The 16575-nt window shown below is 37.8% G+C and overlaps 2 protein-coding genes across 10 annotated transcripts in view; one reads left to right on the top strand and one right to left on the bottom strand.

Annotated features, from left to right (window-relative positions):
* Window positions 1-9557, top strand: part of LOC148839389 (kinesin-like protein KIF13B) — a 76179-nt gene extending 66622 nt beyond the window's left edge. For all 3 annotated transcript variants that reach the window (XM_088939332.1, XM_088939340.1, XM_088939326.1), the window contains 3 exons: window positions 522-584; window positions 1422-2424; window positions 3625-9557. In XM_088939332.1, coding sequence (XP_088795458.1) covers window positions 522-584; window positions 1422-2424; window positions 3625-3860 — 1302 coding nt within the window. In that variant the 3' untranslated portion in view covers window positions 3861-9557. The remainder of the gene's footprint in view (window positions 1-521; window positions 585-1421; window positions 2425-3624) is intronic.
* Window positions 9558-10257: 700 nt separating this feature from the next.
* Window positions 10258-16575, bottom strand: part of LOC148839388 (homeobox-containing protein 1-like) — a 42956-nt gene continuing 36638 nt past the window's right edge. For 3 of the 7 annotated variants that reach the window (XM_088909290.1, XM_088909292.1, XM_088909293.1), the window contains exons 9-10: window positions 15622-15744; window positions 10258-10322 (exon numbers count right to left, since the gene is read on the bottom strand). In XM_088909290.1, coding sequence (XP_088765416.1) covers window positions 10287-10322; window positions 15622-15744 — 159 coding nt within the window. In that variant the 3' untranslated portion in view covers window positions 10258-10286. Of the gene's footprint in view, window positions 10323-10350; window positions 15745-16575 lie in introns of those variants that run through there. The other 4 variants (XM_088909294.1, XM_088909295.1, XM_088909296.1 and 1 more) reach the window with 2 other exon arrangements.

Here is a 16575-nt window from a genome sequence, read left to right as displayed (position 1 = left end):
ATTTTAAACTGAGATTTTAATTAACAATGGCCTGGATTTTGAAATCAAGATAGCCATGGGGGAGTCCAGAGAAAAATGCACACCTGAAAGAAAAAAACAAGACACTAATCTCCTTTTCTTACCAAAAGCATATTTTTTTGCAGTTCCAGAAGTGCTTTCATTTTTTTCTATTAATACCCCCATGTTTGAAGAGCCTTTAAAAAGTAATGGATTGTCAGAGGTGAATTATATTACATAGATATGGATTTTTTTTTCTTGCTGAACACTGCAAATTCAGTTTTAGCAAGCATGCATTTCTGTCTCTGCAAAAAAGCTTTCTCGATCTATATTTCTCTAAAATTTCTCTAAAAGCAAAGCTTTTATCTTTGGCATCAACAGCCAACAAATAACTGTGATCAAAACCTGTAAAATTGGAAAAAAAAAATGTCCCAGATATTTTGATTGAGTTGACTTATCAGAAATTGAGAGATTGTGTGTAGTGTTTTGAAAAGCAATCTAAATGTTTGTATTATTTACTCTAGTCTGTACCTCGTATCATGGTGCAATCTGCAAGCAATGAAGAAAGTCCTCTCAAACCAAAACAGGTATGTTTCCTATTCAGTAAGCCCTTTTGAAAACAAGATGCACAATTGTCATTGAAATTACTTAGAACTAAATAATTGTGTATGATCCAGATTAATGCTTTACAAAGTCATGATTCTTGTTAGAAAATGAAGTACTTGTATATTGCAAAATGACCTCCAGGCAATTTTATTGATGTCATTCCTTTCAAGTAATCAATATGGAAATGAAATATAGTATTAAATATATATATATAGATTTGAATTGAATTAAGAGGTAAATTCACTTAGAATAAGTGTTTTATCTCTTGGATTATGGCTAATTATATAATCATCTGCAAAACTGATATGATTCATACCCTTTTCTGTAAACTGTTAAAAATGGCAGGGTGTTTTATATTGCACAAGTAGCCATGTTTTTAATTTGTGCTGAACTTGAAATATTTGTTTATAAAATAAAAACGTCAGATTATTAAAGAATACAGCCATTCTTTTTTGTGCTTTCCTTTTGGTTTCATACTATAAAGTTCTAAACATTGTAATCTGTTGCAACATGAAACCGATTTCCTTTTTCTGTATCTGACTGTAGAGGACCAAAGTAAGCTTCTGTTAATATTTAAAATGTATTTCTGTGAATGTATACTTGTCAATTACCACTTCTCTTTAAAGATCTCTTTACCATAATTTTGAGCATTTCTCAATTTGAGATAATTATGATTAATTGTCTGTTTTGAAACTTTGTTGTTAACGCTTATAAATCGTTTTGATTCTTTAATCTTTATTCTAACTAGATGATTTCAAAGCAGATTTGAGTATTTAAAGTTTTCATCAGTTAATAACATGTTGTATACTATTACCTAGGTCTCTAAGAATGACAGTATCTCTCCAGCTGCACCCACAATAGGATCAGCCAGACAGTATGAGAAATATTCCCCACCTGAATCCATAAGTACTGCAGATGGACAATATGAGAAATGTTCCCCTGTCAAATCCATAACTGTATTAGAAGGACATGATGACAAACACTCTATAGCTGCATCCTTAGCAGTAGTGGACAGACCATCAGAAAACCACGAAGTGCCTTCTGTACCGGAGACTCCTGATGTGCCTCAAAGCCCTGCCAGTGAGGCCTCTAGTGGCTACTTCTCCGCCAGTATTTCTACAGCTACCCTCTCTGAAGCCTCCATGATAGGTAGTGATTCTGCAATTTCCCCAGTCAACCAGGCCTCAGCCAGCAACATAATTGTAGCCCATCTTGGCAACCCTGGGACTGACTCTGCTGCAACCCCAACAAACAATGGAAAAGTGGCCGAGGAGGGCCTAGAAGTTGCAGAGGCAGGGCTGCATCTGCACCAGTCTCAAGGATCAGTGGACAAGAATGGAATTACCTCTCCAGAAACAATCGACACTACAAAACCTCCAGAAATCAAACCACAAATGAAGCCTGAACCTGCTCTCTTGAAATCCTCTGCCTCGAACCCCTTTAAAATCCAGAAAGTCAAGACGTCAGACCTGAAATCTTTCACCCGTATTCTCGCAGAAGAAACCACGCTTCAGGAAGATGGGAATAGAGCCTTGGTAGAGAGAAGCATGATGTCGAGGGGTAGCGATCAAGCTGAAGTGAGGGAGGAAAAAGTCCAGACGACGAAAGAGCAGCCCAGGTTCACGACAGAGCCAGCAGAAACTGAACAGCTGGAGATCGGTTCTGACCCGGAAGAGGCAAAGGAAGCTGCGCTTCCTGACTGGCTCAAAGAAGGGGAATATGTTACAGTTGGGACCAGTAAGAGTGGTGTAGTGCGCTACATTGGACCTACAGATTTTTCAGATGGTGTTTGGGTTGGAGTTGAGCTTGATGTTCCTGCAGGTAGGAGATCCTTTATGATGTTCTGCCATTTTTTACAACATGAACAGTATGAAAATGATTGTAGAAATGTCTAATCATAGGTAGGATGTTGTGTGAATCAATTTTATTTCTGTAAAACAGGATATTTATTCTTTAATGCAAAACATATTTGTCATTTCCATGACTTTGTGGGGGTGTAAATTGTATATGGAAAACTTTCTAATGCAGGACACACTAATAGTTTGCTGTTTTTGTTGATAGCCAAGCACAGTCAAATCTGCATTAAGAAAACCGCTCAATGATTTTCTTATAAAACAATTTTCACGAGATTAAATGGTATATTGATCCTGAATGTACATTTTATGAATGTCTAATTCAGTGTAAATAGTTTGTGATACTGTCTGGACTATATTGTAACAGGAGATATCTTTTGTTAGATGGGTCTCAGGGAAACAAACACACAGACAGTGTAATAAGTTACCAAACCAAAAGTTTCTTCCAAAACAACTATTTCCCCCCCCCAAAAAATCGCAAAACTCTTCATAGGCTCATTGGTTGCTGATCTGCTGACAGCCACTGCAAGACTGCTTCCTGCTTTTTAACTGAGACACAACCAATTGTCATCCTTCAATTGGATGATGGGGGATAGCAGATTATTCCTCACTGTTGTGTAGTTTAATGTAGTTCTGAAAATATCTGCTGTCTTGTCTAAACCTACTGCCCATCTGCAGTATCTGCCCCTTATCTAATTTTTTACCATTTTTTTCAGTCTTTGCTGCTTTCAAAATTCTAAAGATACAAAGTTCAGCTCAGAAAATCATGTGATGTGCAGCTCTTTCAACACCTGTCACATTTACCAGAACACTAGAGAAAATGCATGCAGTGATTAATTAAAGCACCCTTTTTCTATGGTGTTTCTTAGTAGTAGGATTTCATAGGATATTTAGTACTGAACAAGCAATAATCTAGGAAGAACTTTTTTCTCAGGAGAATCCACTATTCGTAAGAGATGCTTACTTTGAAAAAGTGTCGTATTGACCATCCTAACATAATTGCAGTGCCTGCAAAGGGTAAACTGAGAGAATTTTTCCCCTTAAGAGTTTGCATTATGAGATATTTCTCATTCAATTATAGTACCCCATAATAATCCCTTGAGAATAATTTAGTATTCTTACTTCTAATTTGTGCAGTGACATGTGTCAACACGATTTCTTCCTCCAGGTAAGAATGATGGCTCTGTAGGAGGGAAGCAGTACTTCAAATGCAACCCTGGCTATGGTGTTCTGGTGAGACCGGACAGGGTGAGTCGTAGTAGCGGGTCAGGCAAGCGCCGCGGAGAAAACCGCCGGACTGGGAATTTCTCTGGCTCCAACCCCAATCTCGCCGCACTCACTGCTATGGTGAAGGGTGAGGGGGCTGCCAGGAAGGGGGAGAACCGCAAGTCATGGAACAGCTGAGAGGAGGACAAGGCCAAGGAGGAAGCTGGGTTTCCCTCGGTCTCAAGCCAGACTGCCACAACTGCGCGTGTACTGGGTTGGGAGGGGTGTTGGCAAAGACTTGAGTGAAACGCTGCTTCCTAGCCTTGGGGAGATCACTGCGGAGAACTGCATCATGCTGTGCAAGAGCAGTGAGGTTACTAGCATCCGTAGCATTCTGTACAATGCTGCCGTCTTTGTGTGGAATATCTGGAAAATGTCTTTGTTCCTGTGCAGTGGGATAATTGCACTAATTATGTCCTCCTGAATTAGGTGTTCAAACGCTAATACTAGAAACTGGCTACCCTTTGCCCTTCAGATGGCCCTACTAAGACTCTTATCTCTGGACCTTCCTATGATCATAGAGCTTTTATATTTGGTAATGGAGTGTATTTTGTCTCAAGATTTTTATGACTGCTACTGCTATAATGAAATTCCAGATTTTCTGATGGAAGTTTGATGTATGTTATAGTTGATGATATATGATAATCTGGGGATATATGTTTTAGAACCTCTTAAGATTTCTCACTTTGATGAAAATCATAATGGTCCAATTTCTTTCTTCACTGTTTTCCAAAAAATGATAGATGTTCCTAAATGTGCCTTTGAGAATGATTTTGTTTTAATGAAAATGCCTTTTAAAGAATTAAAGTGTTCTCAGGGACTGGTGATTGATAATAAATGTGCCTTTGGGAGATGGGGTAATTATATACTGTCTAGTCATATGTATTATAAACTGACTCTGCTATGTCGGGAATCCCTTTTTTTGAGTGAATGTACAATTAATTAACAGAGGGGCAAGGTAATACAGATGCATAGAGCTTGATGTCATATTCCATCATTATAACAAGAGTTGTCAACTTTGGCACTTCCATTCCATGCCATTACAGGACTTCTCCATTACAAAATCCTGAACTGATCCTTAATTTGCTTACTTCAGGTGCTGAAGATTACTTAGCTAGATAGGGATTAGCTGGGACAGAGACATAGAATGGAAGCTCTTGTACTAAATAAAAAGTGCAGTGAGATTATTGGGAGTACCAACTATCAGATACAGGTAATAACTTTTATCAAGTTTTACTTTATGCATGTCAGAGAAAATGGGATTGAGGATTGTGGTCTGAGGGGCAGGGGAGTATTACATACACACTTTATTACACCACAGCAAGGGTGAAGATCTGTCTTGCATTCACACTACTGCACCAGTATGCTGACAAGAACCTTTTCTGTACTTTGTCAAAATGTGATGCTCATATTAGTTTTTTTTAATTCTGTTTGACTAATCTCCTCTATATGTTTAATTATAGTTGTTTATGGAGTTTTAAAGATGGATAAGGATGGCTTTCAAAGCTTTTTACATTGGCTTACGTTTCCAGTCTACAAATAAAATCTAGCTAGGTTTTCAAAAGTATGTTCAAGAAAATAATACTATTGTAATTTCTCCTTCCAACACCTGGGTTTTGGCTTGCTTTATATACATTGTTATAATTTTATAGTCCCTTTAAGAAAATGGTACCTGTTTTTTTACTGAAGTCAAGGAGCTTTGACAATGAACCTGGGAGTCTTACATTAAGATTACATTTCATGTGTGTGTGTGTGTGTCTTCGCACTGCATTTGCCAATAGCAGATTTTTAAGTGCCCAGGCTTAAAAGACCAGAATATAATTGACCGTGGGTCATTCAAAGTATATTTTTACTTTCCTTATCCTGTTGGTGTTTCCTGAAATAATTAAGAAAAATCTGAAAAATTCCTCAGCCCCTCTTTTGTTCCCACTACACAACCTGTGGTTTACTGTTATTTAGCTGAAGCATTTAAGTTTACCAGTGCTAGGTCTAATCTTTTTTTGGTGTTGATGAGGAAATGGTTTTATTGAAATGCCTGAACAAACTGCATTTGAGTTTCCAGCTGATCAGAAGTCTCCGTTTACCTTATTATCAATATTAAGAAGGTGGAAGGCTTTTGGTGCTTCTGTCTTGCTGTGCATTGAGTTTGTGTAGTAGGAAGAATTGTTTTGAAGTAATGGGAGTAACCTGTTGAACTGGAAATTTATTTTAACACTATGGACATCTGGCCACACTAGAAACTGCAAACTAACAGTTCCTTAAAGTGTAGGATAACACTGAAATTTCTCTTTTTAAAAGTATAATGTTATTTATCTTGCTATAAAGATGATTCGTTCCATTGTTCATTTTGGCTGACATCCTAAACATTACAGTTTCTGTTTTTGAGTTGCTATTAATAATGTGGTTGACATACTGTAGTGTCCCTTAGTCACATTAACACTGAAATGAAGAACAACGCTATAGTTTGACATCTTAAGTTCCAGAATAACGATGAGCTGTGCAGAGCAGTTAACATGTTTCATCTACTTGTATTGAACAAGAAAATGTTTCAAGCAGACAAGTTCTCCAGTGTTAACAGACATAAAAAAGCCTGGTCACTATTGATGGTTGATTTGTTGTAGGCGTTCCAGAAATAAAGCATAAAAGCGTTTAATCTTTCCATTTTAAGCTACTGATATTTATGTAATGACTAGTATCATCAGTTAGAACAAATAAATAGTAAAACGGTGAAATGTGTCTGTTGTTTTTAAGGCTTGGTTGCAATCTAAAACAGCATACTAAAAAATGAATATTGTATGATTTATATAAATTGATTTTATATTAATCTAATTTCCTTTAGTCTCTTGTCATGCTACAGAAATTCCCTAGAAAATTTACACAATTCTAATGTGCAGTTTATGATTTTGCCCAGTGATCTACGTGTGATCTACAAAACATTGTTTCTGGTAAAAATTCTTTGAAATTACAACTACACACACAGATGAGAAATGTGCAATAGATAAATTAAACAATGGGAAATTTAATTCTCTAAACTGTATTTTAGAGCTTTATTACTGAACCAGCCTTTTGTGCTGATTGCGTAGAATCTATCTTTTAGATTTTGTGTGTAGACGAGTCCATTAGGAATAAAATGCTTATCTGTATTTTACCATTTTCATCAATTCCCTCCATCTGCAGTAAATATATAGTTTCTCTGTGTTTTGTGTGAATATTACAATTATGTATTTTTCCACTTAGAATCTGAAGTTACATACACTAATGCAACATATTCTGTTTGTATATACATGGTTGCCAATATTGGATAGGTTCTAATGCATTGTGCCTTTATGATACTTATTCCTAATACTTTAGGCACTTGACATGACATATCTAAGTAGTCAAAACCAAAATCCTCCTTTGCATTGTTTGAGCTGTTCTCAGAGGAAGTATTCTCTTTACTGTTCTTTTTGTATGAATGCTAGACTGTGAGAAATCTCTCTGCTCTTCTCTTTAAATCTGGAAGCACATCATTTAAGAGCAGTGTGGCTATGAAGTTACTTAATTCCTTCTTTTGCTTATGACTCCCAAATTATGACATCTTGGTAGAAAAGAGTCTTTGCATTGTGTTACACCACATGTGGAGAGTTGTACATGCACAGAAGTATCAGATAAGTTGTCTTTTAGCAAAGCTTCTTTCCATGATTACCCAACTTTTTTTTCCTATAAGCATTGCCCAAAGGGGGCTTACAGTTTGAGAATCATAACCAAGGTAATAAAATGCAGTAACTTTATAGTACACGGTATGTGGAAAGTGCCTGAAGATTATTGTTTAACCTAAAAGCAGACAGTTTAAATGAGCACATTCAGGTTCATGACGAGTGATCTTACTCTTCTCTTTGTGTGTGTATACCGGACATGTTTGAAGTTCATTTAAAGTATGCACAATCTTTAATTTATGAAAATGCATAGGTTTGCACACCTGCTTGTACAGGGAATCACTGACCCTTAAATACATTTTTATGAATATTCATCCTCCATTTCTTGCCATCTTGTTCAATTGCGACCTTGGACAAAACTCCAAGTTCTATGTTTACAGGACCAGTTAGTTTTTCTTGTGTATTTTTTTATCATTTTTTACACATCAACCCCATGATATGGGAAGTTCATACCTAAAGAGTACTGTTTGGAATGCAACATATTCTGCAACTTTCACGATTTGTTTAAACCCAACTGCTCAGTATTACAGTGTTGTTAAAGATTAAAATGTGCTGCCAGAGTATTTTGTTATTCACTTTATAGTTTAGTGCACAGTGGTCTGGTGAAGAATTAAGGTATTTCATTGGAGGAGGAATAGTAATGATGTCTGTGTGCTTCACTTGTGGCCTTTAAAATTCCACATCTGGTATCTGCAGTTCTTAACGGTGCTGTGTTTCATGTGGGTGCTACTGTATGTTTACTTTCACACCTGTATTAAACACCTCAAAGTGCCTCAGGAGGGATGACACTTGGGATGGAGTAATTTATGGTTGCTTTCACATCACTTTTAATCTGTTAAAAGTCTGCATTACAGCAGATAAAGTACTTTCCTAGAAAATGAAACTTTAAGAGTCCTGTGTTTGCAGAAGCCTTTGTTGCATGCAGTTCTGGTGTCCATCTCCTGCTTCTTATTCCAAGTTAAAAAGTATTTGGAGAACAGATTTGCATTGACTTTGCCTTAAATCCATCAGTGCTAGACTTGGACCATAGATAGATAGATACTTTATTGATCCCGTGAGGGAAATTGCAGAATACTTGGACATACATGGGGCCCTTGATTTTTCTTTATTAACCTGCATTTTCAAAGATGTTCAAGCTACTAAAATCTTACTTAAAATGTAAGAGACAAATTGAACTTCATTCTAATCTAGTTCTATTATTTTAGATTCCATACTGGAAAGAGTCTTTTTAAAGAAGATATACTGCGGCATTAGATTTGGAGTAAACTGTATATGATGAGGTGTTGTAGCTTTCATCGCATGCATATTAGCAAGACAAAGTATGAAGCACCATAACCCTGTTTAACGTGAACTGGTATTAGTATTAACATGCTATATAACTGTTAACTGCTAATGTTTGCACGGCTCCGTGTTGCTTTAGGTGGTTCTGTGATGTGAACACAAGTATAAAGAGGATGCTCGGTGCCAGTTGCATCCCTTTGGGACCAAAATGAAATGACCATTATCTGTTTGGTGAAACAAAGTATTGTACTTCTTAACTGATTTACAATATACATGAGCAGTGGAGATGAACTGAAGTGGACCATATATAGTTCATTCGTGATCTAAGATCATTTTTAAAAATAAATTATGGATAGGATTGCCCTTTTATTTCTTTTTTAGTGTATGTAATAACAGGAGCTACAGAAGGAGTGATAATGCATTGAGTTACTCCAGCTTCTGACATATATGGCTGTTCTTCTGTCACTCCTGCACTTCTATAGGAGCTCTTTACGTGATTAACTTGCAGTATTTGTTAAATTGCTCCTTTTCACATCATTTTGTGTGTTGCCAGTGGATTTCTGATTTTGGTATTTCAATTACTGCCGCTTGAGTGTGCCTATCTTTGTTTCTGATTCTGTGTAGTAGGTTGGTGCTTATGTATATGTATACTTTATATGTACAGATGCACGTCCTTTAATATATTGAGCACAATTTTTGAGATGATTGAATGAAATTGAAATTTTTAACTGTTATAATTACATGCTAAGATCCAAAGAAAATCATGTATGAAATTGTATATTTTTTGCTTTCTATCTTGTTAAAAAGACTGTACTATAATCACACTATGATCTGAATAAAACTTTGAACGTTTTACAGTGACAATGTGAGTGACATTTTATTTCACATGCTTTCTTGGCATATTGTGAAGAGAAGACTGAATGGATTGTTTTCCTTACCTAAACTACAGATCCTGCCTTGGACATACAAAAGGGTCTGAATTTTCTCTATGGGAACCCCCAGTGGAGGGCAGCAGAGTTTACGGATTAATTTGGAAAGGGACACTCACATAAATTAATTTAATCCTCTGCTTTTTCAAGTCCATTGTTTTCAAGGTCGAGCAGTGCTAAAAGCAACACTATGCTTTGGTTTGAACTGTCTCACTTTGGTGCAAATCATCCGTCCTCAAAATGTATTTTTATGGGATTACTGAAGGGTTGTACAAAATTTAATTACAAGTGTTGTAACTTCGGAAAGGTTAACTTTGTCTAATGCCTGGTTCTCGATTTTTTTTATTGTGCATTTCAACTCTCCCATTCAGGCGAAAATGTTTTGAAAGGTTTATTTTTATAAAGGATTTAGTATCTCTTTTCATAGCAACTGTGTTTAGCATTACACACCCTTATGATGGGGTTATTAGCACAGCTGATAGAGCTGTAAGGGGGGGTATAACTTCCAAAGCGTGCAGGCAATTTTGAAATTGTCAGCCTAGGCTGACTAGTTGAGGTGTTTTTGTTTTAATTTAGGCTTCAAAAGGAAAGATGGGTAATAGTGAAGTATTTCCTAAGTGTTCATTTTCACCCTGCTTCTTTTGAGCATAAATCTGCCCTTACTGAAATGCTACCATCGATTTCCCATCAGCAACCTGGAAACAAAAGAAGAGACAGAGATGCTTTTCATTGATATACATTTTATTCTCTAATAGGTACAATACTAAAATAAACACAAGTTTAAAAAAAAGTTTTCTTAAACAAAAAAACTGTACAAAAAGCATATATATACTACAATTTAATTACAGAACAGTCTACTGTCCAAAAAAGGCACTAAATTCTGAAATAGGAGATACAATGATATAGGACTTGTTTTAACTATTTCAAATCGATACAACAGTGATCTTTATTTTGTTCACGTATTCAACAAGGACTCTGCAACACGCAGGGGACAGCTCCACTCTGAGCCCTGGGCAGCCAGGGCAAAGCATCCCCTCCCTCTACTCTGTTGGGCAGCCGCACACTGAACTAGTCATTAATCGTCATAGCCAACCTGAAAACTAAAAGTAAAAGAGTGTGGTTTGGCACAAATCCCCCCAGAAAAGTATGGTTTTACTTTGTTTTATGAAGAGGGTTCTGAACCTGTTATGGAGTATACGGGAGATCTCTCTTTTGCTCTCGGCGACATCTATAAAAACCAGTCCTCAGAACTCCAGTCTCTTCTGGTTATCATTCCAGCTGTGCTAAAAGTTTCATGCTTAATTACTCCTGTTTTTAGAAAAAAAGCTCCTACAAAGTTATTTCTGAAAATGTATTACTTTAATCTCGCAACAGATTTGGAGCTGAATTCATAAATGGGATAATTACTCCAAATTGGCACTTCAATTAATGGACTCAATATGTAACGGAGCTCAGCTGTAACAGAAACCTGAAGACACTGGGCCCCATCTTAGACTTTTCCAACCCTACTGGGGTCCAAACTGGAGTTTGAAGAAGTGAGCTACGAGGTTCTCGTACAGCGCAATAAACCTAGGCACACATAAGCTCTGTACATTCATGAGCAGATGACCACCATTTTGAATTTATTTTTTCCTCCTTATCTGAGGAGGACAATCACCACAACCACCCCCTCTGTGTCTTTTAAAGTTGCATACTGCTTTACACCATGGAAAGGGTTAAAGTGGTGCAAATCAGGTGTAGCTGGACCACTTTAGCTCTTCCCCCAAGTCATTAAGCTTTTGCTTGACATAGAAAACTCACTTCCAAGTTATGGAACCCAAAGCTTGGAGTTGGGAACCACTATTTTAACATAATGGGTTTAATTACATAAAATAATAACATTATTGCAAAAATAATAATTAGGGATAATCTCAGACTAACCGGAATGAGTATTCCTATATTAATATAACCCCACTCTTCTGCTTTTTACATTTTGCACAAGTAATGTTCTTCAAAAAGAACCCTGAAGACATCACAGCTATGGATTTCTTAACCAGGCCTTGCATTTAAATATGGCTGAAGGTTACAAGTCTCCCCAGTTGAGAGCTTGTTCTTTCCATCCTGGAAAAGGGGATGCTTTGCCTCTTTGAAATATCTTACAGTTAGAAACACAAACAGGCAGACTGACAACACATCAAAATGAAAAAAACAAAACAAAAACACAAAACACTTCAAAATGAACAGTTAAAAAAAAGGCAGGTAAAGAAAAAGAAAAAGTCATTCTATAATTACATTTTTCTGCTTAGCAGAATTTTTTTTTCACCAGAACAAGAAAATGAACCCAAAAAAATACAAATACATTGTCTGATTTTTAGAAGTCTTTTCTTTTCTCTTAAGATACATATTTGATACAGAATCAAGCGCTATGTTAGTTGATAGCAGAGCTTCAAAGAGATTCAAGCTCTGAAGCAGCAGAAAGATTTACCAGTCAGCTTAGCTGTCATTCAATAGCTATTACTTTAGGTTAAAAAACTGGGTTATCTCACATTAAAAGCAGCATCCTATAGGCCGTAGTGACGGCCTGGTTGGGAGGGAATGGATATTTAGTGGCTTGATTCCCCTCCTCCTTATATGGTAGAGCTCCCTCCCCTCCTGTTGCACATTATCTGTCTTATCCTCTCTCCTTCAGGCTTACACTCCTCAAGGTTCACCTGGCCAGGAAACAACAGCTGCCACAAGGCCACCTAGGAGTCAGGTCCTTATTCCAACACAAGCTGTATCCATCACACAGAGGACCCTGTTTGTGGCTTCCAGAAGTATGGCCTTCCAGTGCAGTTTCATGTGTTTGCTAAGTTTAAGATGTCTTGACTTCTTTAAGACAAACTGCTTTGCAAAGCCGGCAGTAAGAAGAGAGCAACGGGGTATGACAAGACTAGATATTGTACACAAAAAACGGAATTCCCAACTGATGCATTTCCATAAGGATACCTAAATTATCCATCCATTTTAGAACTACTTAATCCAGTTCAGAGTCACAGGGCAGCCAGAGTCAAACTGGGCAAGCAACGGGCACAAGGCAGGATACACCCTGGGTGGGATGCCAGTCCATCGCAGGGCACACACAGACACACACTCACACGAGGGCCAATTTCCCCTGAAGCCAATTAACCTACCAGTAGGTCTTAAGACTGTGAGAGGAAAATGGAGCACCCACCGAAAACCCAGGCAAACACAGGGAGAACGTACAAACTACAGAATTGAACTGAGGGCCCCAGTGCTGCGAGGCAGCAATACTAACCCACTGCACCACTGTGCTGCCCTATACTAAACCAATGCATAAAAAAAGACCAGTATCACTAGTTGACCTTGAAGTGGTATTTCTTTCTGGTACATCTCCTTGCAATACCATTTACTGTACCCTTATTTATTTTATGTGTCACATTTAATAGGTACAGTGACTGGCAAGAGATCAATTGCCTTAAACATCTAAAACTACACTCTCCCTGTTCATGAACTATTCCTGAAGTGTTGGACAAATCAGCAGAAAATAAAATGAATACTTTAACTAAGGTAAAATGTTTCCATATTTTAATATTTATTAAAAGCTTATTTGAGGTATTTAATACTTGGCCGATAATGAGACTTAGTTGACCACAGAAAATCTCAACTTCCAGCTGCACCTTTTCTCATTTACTAAATCTGCTTTTTTCCACAAATGACTTTATGCGGTACTGACAAGGATTCACATGCAAGACCTTTTTTTCTATTAACTTGCGATTCAACCTTGAACAGCTATGACCAGCTAAAAAAATCCACTTCCTCTGCGATCTTGAATTCCATTACTCAAAGAAACAGTGTTTAAACATACTGTTATTCTTTAACACAACCGCAAACTGCACAAATTTTATGGAGTTAAAAGAATTAGCATTAATCAAATACTAGTATAATAAGAATGCTTATTAAATATTTTTTTCTCTTACTCTATGGGTATTTCTTGAACTGCCTAGTTATAAAATCTAAAGGAAATCTGTAAATCTTTTTTCACTCACTTGAATAAACATTTTTTGTTATACGATATCACAGAAAAAGATGCTGAGCAATACTGTCTCTTCCATGTCTCTTTCCTTCTGTGAAACTGCAAATTACATAATTAACTCAATTTAAACCCTCAATTTAAACTTTAAGTATGAAGTCTTTCAATCAACCCATTGGAGACAAGTATACTGACAGAAGTCAATCATTTCCTAAAAGAGTCATGCTACATACTACCTTAGACTTTAGAATGGCTGTATTGCAAATCTTATTTTACAACACAATTAAAAGGCAAAAAAATGCTTTACAATAAAAATGAAAATCTTAACAGCTTCACAGCTGCCATGTACAATATTAGATTAAAGTGCCACCTAGAAAAGACACAAAAAATCTTTTACATATATATGGTAATCTTTTTTTTTTAAACCGCAGCTGTTTCAATGCTCAAGGTATATTTTCATGTTTAACACTCTCCCTAAAACTAACACTAACACCTGAACACTACTATTTCAGCTGCAGGAAGATCACTGTACTCTTACGAAAGGCAACAGAGATTCTAATAGAACCAATAAAAAAGCACATTTTCATGGGGAGGTAATACACTATCATACAAAGTGTTTTTGTATTATTGTGCTGGCAGGGATAACAGCCATGGTTCTTGGAGTTATTGCTTTTTTCTGTAATTCTGAAAGATGCATTGCTTCCATCTCAGTTTTTGCAATACTGATATCAATAGGATATACCTGGTTGTTTGAGGCTCTGTTGAATTTCAAAAGAATCAGGTATTTGGGAGAAACAGCTCCATTTCAATTACATAAAGTCAGGACCACAGGCTAGCACCTAGTGGTATGCTAAGGTATTCTTTTATTTGGTATCATGGCATGTTCTTTTTACTTTCTCACTAGCGTGTAAATGCCAAATGCTAAGACCTGCTATTCCCATTGCAGAGTAAGTCATAAAAAATAAAAACTTTTAGAAGTCTGTTAATGAAGGAAGTAATACAATTTATTTCAGTCCTCTACTAATTAACTTTATGAGCTTTTCCATTGATGTAGTATTTAGTATTTTTTAACATGTTAATGGAGGGCCTGAGTTTGTAGTACTTGACAAAGAACAAAAACAAACAGGAGGATCAGTAAAATCCTTATGATGGATAACCACTAACAAAGTACCATTGCTCAATATAACATGCCGTGCTCTGCTACACTAATGTACTGTCAGCTGTCAACGAGAAGAACCTGTGCTTAAAGAGATGGATATTTCAAACCACGTTCTACCCAAGACTACAACAGCTGCTCCATGCTTTCTGATGTTTTTTTCTGAAGGTAATAACAGAACACTTCCTCTAATACTTCTAATACTGCACAGAACTGGGAGAAATGTGAAGGCTCTGAGCACCCTCATGTACACAGTGTCCCCCTCCCCTGTGGAGGAGCATAGCGAACACACTGGCATGTGAGAAGGGACATTTAACACTCCCGCTTTGTGGAAGGAAAGAGCGGAAGAAGGGGGCGAGGGGCAGTATTCACCTGCTGGAAAACCTGGAGGAGAGAGGCTGGCCACAGGTGGCTAGGGGAGGGGTGGGGGGGACAGGTGGCGGCCATTTTCTGTCACGCTAGGCGTGTAAAAGCCAAGGCAAACGGCACCATGCCAAAGGGAGGTATGTAGGGTTTCATAAAAATCTATATTTCAACAGACGACGGCTTAATACATATTCCTGTTACAGACATTTACCTGCTGAAGGAGACGGGGGCGCAAGAAAGGGGTGGGGGGGGTAGATAAATTAAGGACTCACAGCAGATCTAAATCTATGGCCTACGCATAGTTTTGGTCACCGTATAATGCCCTCCCCCGCTCCACATGCACGCACGCACGCACACACACACACACGGAGAAGCGCACGCACGCACACAAGCACACAGACCCCTTTCCCAGCATCACTACCCCTCTCCTCCCCATATGGCCTCAGTCGTCGTCCAGCACCTCTGTCTTGATCTCCCCGGCGCCCCCCTGCCGTGCCAGGGCCAGGATGGTGTGATTGACAGCTGCCATCTCTACAGCAAGCGAGATGGGATCCTGGTGGTCACTGTGGCTGGTGTTGTCGTCCTGAAGGAGGGAGGAGACACCGGTCAGAAGCGTTTGGCTCCCCTGCTCAGGGCCGCCTGTTCCCACAGGGCCTCCCGCCGCCCTGGCAGCCTCAGACACTGTGTCCCAGCAGCACACTGCCAGTCAGCTGGGAAGTAAAGTTGGTAACTATAAATTGCAAACACATTAGTTTAAATTGGTCAGTACAGATCATTCTAACCAGCTGCTACATGGTGATCAAACCTTGCTTTTGCCCATGGCTTATTGGCAAAGTTCAAAATGTCAAAACATCACTGTTTCGTTAAATTAAGAGTGCTTCTTAGTAGTAGTTCGGTGAAGTACAATAATTTACTGTCAGGAATATTTTTTGCAAATTGTGTACAAAATAGTACAAAAGAGGGTTTCTTCAATTATGTTTAGTGTTTACGACAAAGAAGCAAGTTTATGTAGAATACATCAGTAGTAGGTTTGTCCACAGGTGAGGACCTCTATATATGCTGAAGACCAAAGCTATCTTTTTATCACTTCTCACAGTCTCACTCCGATTTGATAGGCACAGCCCCTCACACCAGCAAGATCAGAATAAACAGACAACACCAGCACAAAAGCTGCTTTTCATAGTTGCTGTCCATGCGGGCATATAATTTGACTATGACAATTTCAACTACTGCACTTCATTTAAACTTGAGTAGTGATGTTTAAGTGTTTAAAGATAAATGTAGCTGTTTAAAATCCGGCCATTTAAAATTAGGTATACACAATACAACTAAAGACATCTACTAAGATTAAGATTACAAACTAGAAAATGTGGCACAGTGTCTATCCGATCAACTGGGACACGTAATGTATAGC

The sequence above is a fragment of the Atractosteus spatula genome, chromosome 2, assembly GCF_055471065.1.
Source record: "Atractosteus spatula isolate fAtrSpa1 chromosome 2, fAtrSpa1.hap1, whole genome shotgun sequence".
Classification (NCBI taxonomy): Eukaryota; Metazoa; Chordata; class Actinopteri; order Semionotiformes; family Lepisosteidae; genus Atractosteus; species Atractosteus spatula.
This window is presented reverse-complemented; position numbering and strand designations above follow the sequence as displayed.